The sequence below is a fragment of the Octodon degus genome, unplaced genomic scaffold (assembly GCF_000260255.1).
Source record: "Octodon degus isolate 3935 unplaced genomic scaffold, OctDeg1.0 scaffold00128, whole genome shotgun sequence".
Lineage (NCBI taxonomy): Eukaryota > Metazoa > Chordata > Mammalia > Rodentia > Octodontidae > Octodon > Octodon degus.
In genome coordinates, this window is record NW_004524704.1 from 1,275,049 (window position 1) to 1,284,167 (window position 9,119).

Consider the following 9,119-nt stretch of genomic DNA (forward strand, 5'->3'; position numbering starts at 1 on the left):
AAATATGGTGTGAAAAGTGTATATTTTGATGTAACGTAGACACGTGTCAAGTCCTGGTCTTCTACTTGCTAGCTGTGGGACACAGCCCTTCAAGTTCCTAGGTACCAAGTCATTTATCTGTGAAATAAACGCAATGTGTGCCTCATAGGCTGTTCTGAAGATAAAAAGGAATAGTACATAAAAAGATCTTGACATAGTAACTGGCACCTCGGAAGCAGTGAATGGGAATTACCTTTCTTATCTTCCTTTTCTGCTTTCATTCTACGACCAAATGTTGAAAGATGCATTCCAATACGGTAGAACATCAGTTGAACTAAAAGCAACGGCTCCATATGAAAGCCTGTATGACTCTGTTCCCTGGTTTTATTTAAAAATTGATTGATATTTGAGGTGTGGGGTAGTTTTTTCCCTTGCTATTTCATGTCTGATGTACGGCTTACATTTTCGACTAAAAGATTTGCACATACTAATATGGGGCCCAGCGCAGATGGCAACCCTTCTGGGTTCTAATTGTAGTGTCACCATTCCTCCCGCTCTTAGGAGCCATGAGGAAAGTGCACGGCTGTCACGGCTGCCCTGCGTGAGGCAGGTTAGTCCTGGAGGTGAAGGTCTGGTCTAACTGGCCAGTGCACACTTTTCTAGAAATTTTTCTTGGAGGCATTTATCATTCTTTCAGCAAATAAACATTCACAAGAAATGTGACTCACAAGGAATGTGGACATCTGCTGATTTCACGTTGATGACCACAGAACAGTGTTGGCAGCTTTTTGGGCAAGGGAATTCAGCTGCAGCTTATGCTCCACCCAGCCCGGTTAAAGCTCCTCCTAGAAGAGCAGGTGGGTACTCATCGCCACCAGACACACATCCCAGCAGCCCTTGCCGTGTCAGGCCCGGCCCAAGAGTAGTAACTGCTTGAATGAAATTCTACCTCCCGGGGTCAGGGAGATGGCTCAGTGGAATAAATGCTTGCCTGGCAAGCGCAGGGGCCTGAGTTCAATCCTGGTTCTGCCAAAAAGAAAAAGAAATGCTACCTCCCCACAACTGTATTCTTTAGATGTTGTTCTGCTCCCTGGGGCTACACAGATGAAGTCTCAACCTGGTACCAATCACGTTCCCCTTTACTCCGTCCTTCATCTAGACTGATGCTTGATCCTTGCTCGAAAATGTACAGAGAACAATAAAGTCACACAACCACAGAGAAGAAATAAGACAGAGCTGGGTATGGTGGCACATACAGCATAGTCCCATATAGTAGAGAGGCTGAAACAGGAGGATTTCTTGAACCCCCAAATTCAAGGTCAACCTGGGCAACACAGTGAGACCTTCTCTCAAAAACAAGCAAAAGACAAAACAAACAAGCAAACCACCTCAAAAGGTCTGCAAGCTGGAAGCTTCTTGTTCTAGAAAAGAACTATCTGGAATGTTATTGAAGAGAGTGGTTATCTGCATGTTCCTGTCTCCACCGAGGACAAATAGTGGTGGGTGGAAGGTGCTGCTCCCTAATCTATGGACACTGACAGAGGCCTTTGAGGTTCTCTCCCGTGAGTTTTCCAAGTTTCTGTGTCTCCTAACAGTAGTAGGGACATAGCACTTGACCATAGACTTGACCTTTTTTCCTATGGAATGTTTTATGTATGCCAGTAAGACAGTTCTAGGATATCATGGTTTCAGATATGCTACGAGGTCTAAGAGCAAATGTATGGAAGACTTTTCTGATTGATTAGTATTGGATCCCGGAGCTGCTGGCTGAATAATGCGGCACTTGCTTCTTGGATGGTTGCTTGACTCTGTCTCCCTCCCCTTCCTCGGCCCTCATGCCTCCTTGAAAGTTGGCACCGGGTACCCACCTGCCTGGGCATGTTGAGGGATAGGCCTATGACACAGGGAATCTGAGGGGCCTGGATCCTTCCATCCCCATGATTCTATTGCTATGGATCCTGTGGCAGTAGTGCACGGAAGGCAGAGCCTGGCTGGGACAGGAGGTAACTGAGAGTTTTGGCCAAGAGAAGAGAGGGTTCGAGATTGGAAGAGTTGATGCAATTATTTTTGGCAGGAATTGGAACCAAAGCAGAAGGAGAGAGTAAGTTTTAAGACTCTTTGGCAAAGTAACTTCCTAATCTGTCACTGAGTATGTGTAAAAAAAGTGATTAGTGGGTCTCTATATTTATCATGATTACTCACAAATATGTAATTTACATAATATATACAGCACATTAAGTACTATGTCACCTTATATAATGTGCATATGTATAATGTATATGCATGTTATGTAATGTCAGTCTGGAGGCTCTTCCAGGTTCTGCCAAGTATTTCCTAATTTATTTGGCAATTTTAACGTATCTTTTCCATCTGTGAAAAGAACGCTCTTGAGAGAAGCTGAGCTCTGACCTGCGTGTAATCGTCACACGAAGTCTACCTCCACTCTCAGCTCACTGGGGAAACCCCACAAAGACAGACAACAATGAGACGCAACTCCTAGCCCATCGGTCCAGGGACAACATGACGTCCTGAAGATTTCCTGTTTCACTGTGTTTTATTTCTAGTGGGGTGAGACTCAAAGGCAGGTGAGAACAAGTCCATGGCATAGTAAGAACCAGAGTAAGACGAGACATAACGGACTGGGCGCTCCCCTGATTACCGAAGGATGCGGCTTTGAGACGTCACTAAGCCTTGTTTTCTTTTTGTCTTTTTGAGACAGAGTCTCACTACATGGCTCAGGTTGGATTTGAGCTCACTTTACAGCCCTGGCTGGTCTTGAGCTTGCAACAATCCTCTTGTCTCAGCCTCCTGAGTGCTGAGATTGCAGGTGTGTGCACCATGCCTGGCTACTAAGCCTCTTTAAATCTTATTCTCCTTGTCACGACTGAGATAATAAACCTTCTCTGTGAACCTCCATTATTGCTGTGGGGACCACTCTGCTGAGGCACTTCACAGTGAGCACCTGCAGTCATGGTGTTTAAAACTGATTTGCAAAGTAAGATTAAACAACAACATGAGACTTGCTGAAGTCACTGACTAGGCAGTTAGTGCCTCTAAAGTTTGTTCCACTCTGCTCCTCTCAGGGGACTCAGGTATATCTCTCCAGCAGTATTCAAGATGTGCTCACTGGGGTGGAGTGGGTGGAAGCCATCCTGGCATGGCCCCTGCCTGGGACTTGTGTCTGAGGATAATTTCACCTGTTGAGAGCAGGCTGTCTCCGTAGCCTTCATCTTGGGAGATCAGGACTGAAATCTACACAAAAGCTGCCCTACCTCTGAACCTGTCTCATTTTCACAACCAGGTGGCTTCTGCGATAGTACCTGTCATCATTCTGGAGGCTGGCAGTCCCGTCACCAAGGATGCCATCAGGAAGGGTATGCATTAGGTGGCCTGGATTCGCTTTTCTCTGCAGTCAGCACTGCTGGACCGAGTAGGATGATTCCAGATCTCAGTCCCAGATGGTACTACTAGATGAGCACTTCAGAGGTAGACCCAGTTTGCATTACACCATCTTCCTGTGCCTTCCTTGTCCAGAGCTCCTGGCCCAGTACAAGGAAACTAGAGGCAGCTCAGTGGGGTGGTGTCAAGTGGGCCCAGGACTTGAGAAATCTGAGGGAGGGATAGAGGCCCAAGTGAGCCCAGAGGCCAAGAACATAGTGCTTTGTGCCAATGAAGTGCTGTACAGGGCTACTCCTGCGAAAGAAGGGTGTTGCTGGCACCATCTGAATGCGGCCCCCTGCACGCTGTGAGACCCCACTGTCCTGGCTGGAAGCATCTTGCACAAGGCGCTCAGTCCTCCTCAGGACTCTCTTCTGGGGCTACTGCCGCCTGCAGCCAGGGACTCTCCAAATGAAGAGACTCTGGCGACCAAGAGGAGGGTCATGCAGTGTGGCACATTCAGTGTGACTATCTAGTGTCTTTAGCTCAGAGCTTCCGTTTTCCTCCAGTTCAGTCCAAAGAGAACTGGGAGGCCTTCCCGGGGCCTCACGGGCTCGTGTGAATCTGCCCCTTCTGCACATGTGCTGCACATCTGTGTCTCTCTAGAAGCCTGGATCCAAGTAGCATCCTTGCACAGTGGCCGGAAGCGACTCCACTCCCAGGTGTGTGAGGTCTTCCCTCCAACAAATAGCTTAGTGGTTCTTCCTTCTGAACCACATCAGCCATCAGAATCTCTGCACTTTTCTGAGATTCCGTTTCCATATTTGACAAGTGGGAGAGTAAATCCTGCCCAGCAGCGCTTTTGTGATTGTTTCGAGGACGCACAGTAGGTGTCTTCTTCATGCTAAGCAGCTCCTTTCATTCCTCTTACGCCTTGAGGCCGGCCTGCCTTGCGGTTGGCCAAGGGAACCATGTCTTAACAATGAAATGGCGAGGCAGATGAGAGCCTCCTTTTTCTTGCCCACTTTCTATTCCTGTCGTACCTACACTTATTTCCAATCAGGAAAAGTTCATCAGTAAATAAATATTTATGTATTATATATAAATATACATGCTACATATATATATATATACACGTAAGGCCATCTGAAGGTCCTTCGGGTCATATTGAGACAACGGGAGGTGTCAAGGGTACAGGGAACCACCTGACAGGCTATTATGGTCTGCTTTCCCCCAACGGGGTCCCTTCTTCTCACCTTTCCTCCTTTGGGAATAGACTGCCACCAGGGCTTGCAACCGGAAACAAGTTTGGACCTGGGGGTGGGGGTGGGGCAGAAAGAGCTGGGATGTTTTTTCTTCTTCCCTTTTTTATACACCATTATGACACCGATTTGAAAAATAAATCCCAGTTTCTCTGCTTTCCCTCCCAGGTGTCCACAGAAGTAAGAAAATAAATACCACATCTGAGACGTGCTGTGCAGGCAGCCCTGGAGCTCTTGGAGCTGACTCTAAACAAACACGCAGCCACCAGGAGAGGGCTGGGGAAACGGGGAACCGAGAATGGAAATGCAGCCTGAGGCAGCTGGCCTTTCTGCAGCCTCAGCAAGTTGAGGAGAGGTTGTCGTTCACAGGACAACCGAGAAACCGTCGTAGGCTGCTGAGCCTCGCCAAGGATCCTGCGCGGAGGGCTGGAGGCCGCTGTCTCTGTACAGAGGGACCTTTGTGCAGATTCTCTGGTGCCGCGCTCTTGGCCCTGACCACATCTGAGAGCTCACCGTGGGCAGGAGTCCTGCAGCCGGCTCCTTGTTGGCGTGGGCAGGAGACATGCGGGCTGTTGCACAGACAGAACGAGCTCTCCTTCACACTCTGCAAGTCCTGCTCGGGGTCTGTGGGGCTGTGGGCTTGTTGCAGCCCTAAGTATATGTGAAATGTCCCGTGGAACTGGTTCTGTTAGGGGTGTTTCCATTGTTGAAATAGATTGTATGGCAAGGTGAAGTTTTCTTCCAGAAGGGAAATTGCTGTGTGTGTGTGTGTGTGTGTGTGTGTGTGTGTGTATGTGAGTGTAGGTACAGTTTCTCATTCTCTCTCTTGGCTTAGCTGGCATTTGACACACAGTCTAGTCTCTTGAACGGCTTTTCCTCCGCAATGAGAAGAAGCTGCTCTTCTGGGGCGGCCCCATCATCATGGGCGCTTGGTTCTTGTGAGTAATTTTAATCTAAAAGCAAAGATGCAGAAATGAATTAGTGGCAATGCAAACTCGGTGGACTGAGGGACACAGTGCTGCCCAGAGTGGAAAGGAGGCCAACTGCAGGCTGGAAGGAGCCCCCGGCGGAAGGACAACTGTCCTTGAACGGCTTCAGAACTGGCAACTTGACCCTGACGGGGCCTGGAGTTGGCACTGTTGGAAGTGAGGGGCGGAAGGCCTGGGGAGAGACAGGTGTGAGCTCCCACGGGGCGGCCGGCTCGCACCTGTCTGGTGTCTTTGCTATTTATAGACTCCCAGAATGTCATAGCCGGAGGAGACCTCGGGGACCTTCTCACTCGACCCCTCTGTGGGATGGATGGAGCACGGGAGCCTGAGGCCTGCAGGGACAGAACAGAGAGCAGAGCCCTGCTCTTCAGAGTCCCAGCCTCGGTCCTCCTAGGCAGTGGCCAGATGTCAACCAGCTCTGACCTACAGCTTCCACTGTGAACTCTGCCCAAGCAATGCCGTGCAGATGGCTCCCAAGCGAGCCTCTGAGGTGTTGCCTCTTTTCTTAGCCTCCAAGAGAAATCCTACTTTCTTTAAAAACCAGTTTGAAAAAATGAGGATTAAAAACTGTTCCACCTCTAAACTTTGAGTCAGTTGAATGAAAAAGGCATGGATCCTTGGTTCTGCCTTTCTTCCCAACAAGGTCCTCAGAACTGGTTCGAAGAGGCTCAATCCCTATTCGAATCTGGTCTTGTAACTGACACCTCAATGACCTCTAGTATCAGGCCACCAACAACACTGACCAGCTAGGACACATATTCAGAGTGGGGCCAGTAATACAGGAACAGGAGCCACTTCACACTCCAAGGCCTGGGACTGAGCAGCCAAGACTTGTGCGTGGGTCCCAGCGCTCCTCCTACTTTTTGGCCTCAAAACTTTGGGTGAATTATCGAACCTCCAGTGCTTGTTAAACGGTAAGTGAAGATAACGACATTTGTTCTGTTTTTAATTTCCCACAAAGATCATAGTAGGCTCAGCTGTCAGGGAGAGTCCATTGTAAATTACACAATGGAAAGTAACAGTTAGACCCTCGCTGCGTTGTACTGGAGAGGAAGAGACGGAACCCGCAGCCCAGTAATCCAGGAAGCCAATCGTATGGTTTTCTTCTATGTTGTTGGAATTGACAGAGTGATCCCAGAAAACATTGTGAAGAGAGAGACAATGCATCAAGTTTAAATAATGTAGGATAAGCCAAGTGAAAGAAAAAAGTAGTTAGGTACAGAATTAGAAGTCGGGCGGGAGCCAGGAATTTTAGGAGATGAAGGAAAGAAGAGAAGGAAGAGGGGAGGGCAAATGTGTTGACGGAAAGAAAAAAAGAAGGTACTGGTGACAAGAGCCACAGACGAACGGGTTGAGTAAGGACAGAGGATGTGAAGAAACGTCACCAGGTGTGCCGTGTGGCAGGTGGCTGGTGTAGGTGTGGATGTCATGGTGCACACCTGTAACCCCAGCACTCGGGAAGCTGAGGCAGGAGCATTGTTGTGAGTTTGAGGCCAACGTGGGCTACATAGTGAGACTCTGTCTCAAACACACACACACACACACACACAAGGTTGGGGAGATGGCAGGGCAGGGTTCCTGTGGGGGTGGGGAGCAGGGAGCCATGAAAAATGGTGAGAAGAAAAAATACTGAGGGAAATCATTCAGTAGCTGTAGTCAGGGGCAGGCAGGAGAACATCCGGCTAAGAGGGCGCTACCGTAAGCCAGCTTCACGTCTACAATGGCATAAGAAACAATGGTGTGTAACGGAGAGAAAAGGAGGGAACTGGGCACTGTGACCGTCCGCTAGCCTGGTGCGGGGAGCTGATCCTCCATTAGCTTCTATCAGCCTGGCGATGTCACAGGGTGGTGAGTGGCTTCCCGGCTGTCACCAGAGGAGCAAACCAAGATGCCACCAAGTACCAGGGGAAGTGAGGCATCAGTTGGGAAGTCCACAGCAGGGGGCTGTGATTTGTGGCATGTTCCCTGGGCTGAGCTCAGCTGCCCCTGGAGGAGAAGACCTTTGCTTTTTCACCTCAGTTCCCCTGGAGCTGGCGTGGCACCTGCTCAGAGCGTACTGAGGAGGGACACAGCCAACAGCGAGGCTGCCTCCTGGCAGTGGGGTGGCTCAGTTCTGGGCACAGCGTGGCAGCAGGGGGTGCCTGTATTTCTGGGTAGTGGAGTCCCTCTTTATGATGGTAGCAGACCTTGCTTCTCCTTTCTCTGCTTCTGGCTGAGCAGGGCACTCGCTTAGCACCTCCAAGGCAAAGAGGAGGAAACGAAACTCTTAATTCCTCCTGTTTGGGTTTTCAGCAATTTTGACAAAGGTCTTGATAGGACAGGACTTTAGAACTTTCAGGGAGTGTGATATTTAGGTCCTATTTGTGGATTCTATTATTGCAGATAGCTGAGAGGGGTATGAGGTCATAGCCTCATTTTGAATCACAGAGATGTCAGTCCCTGAACCCCAGCTTTCGAAGGGGTCATGAGTAAAGTAGGAAGATACCATTTTAGAAGGTAGTTTTTATGTAGTTGAAGTCACCCTTCACGCCCCTTGATAGAAAAGAGCATCTCATATTTCTGGAATTAAAATCCAAACTTCTCTGATTTTTTTTTTTTTTTTTTTTTTGTATTTTAGGAAAAGGTCTACAGGGTGTAAAAGCTGGGATTACAGGTGCGCACCACTGCACCCAGTCTTCTGATTACTGAATAAGTCAGAAAACGAAAGTCTTTATGATTTTGGGAAGAGCTGTGTGAAACATTCACAGCACCAGGCAAACCCTCAGTACAGAGGCCCCTCGGTGTGAGCTGGCTGCTCCCCTACTGAGAAGGGGGTGATCCAGTGGAAGACTCAGGATAGTTCAAGAGTAAACAACAACCACCTAGCCCATCTTATAACTGCTCTTCTGAAAAGGAGTAAAAATTTAAACTGCACGAGGGCTGGACATTGACTTTGTTTAGGAGCCTATTTTCTGCAAATCAATGCTTTTTAAAAATTACTTTAAAAGAAGCAATAAACTAAAGGACTCTCTTCTTAAAGGTTGCTATACTGGGGGAGGGATGATTCCAATCACGCCTAGTAAAATGCCCAATCACTGCAAGCGTGGGCCCTCCCTCCCCAAGTCACATGCAAAGCGTCCAAAACCTGCCCTTATTTCAGCTAGAGATAGGTAGGAGAAAGGCACAAACTGAAAGGTCTGAAATAGTCTCTGACACGTTAAGCAAAGTTCCTGGTTTTGAGTGTGCCTGTAATCCCAGCACTCGGGAGGCTGAGGCAGGAGAATTGCTTTGAGTTTGAGGCCACCCTGGGCTACATAGTGAGTTCAAGACCAACCTGAACTGCAGAGTGAGACCCTGTCTCCAAAATAAAAACAAAAATTCATGTCACCTCCAAAAGCTCTTGACTGAAGTGAACCTAGGGGAAGAGGGCAGGGTTTGCCCTGTCTTTTAGATTTGGACTACTTCCGGGTTCTCCAAGGTCTCAGAATGCCCTACTGCATGAAAAGTGCTTCTGGCCATCAGTGTTCCCTGC

The 9,119-nt window shown here is 48.6% G+C and overlaps 1 protein-coding gene across 2 annotated transcripts in view; it reads right to left on the reverse strand.

The window, feature by feature from the left end:
• Positions 1 to 4,917: 4,917 nt before the first annotated feature.
• The window catches only part of Dgkg (diacylglycerol kinase gamma), a 167,557-nt gene continuing 163,355 nt past the window's right edge, over positions 4,918 to 9,119 (reverse strand). For both annotated transcript variants that reach the window (XM_004640881.2, XM_004640879.2), the window contains one exon: positions 4,918 to 5,572. In XM_004640881.2, the coding sequence (XP_004640938.1) occupies positions 5,474 to 5,572 (99 nt within the window). In that variant the 3' untranslated portion in view covers positions 4,918 to 5,473. The remainder of the gene's footprint in view (positions 5,573 to 9,119) is intronic.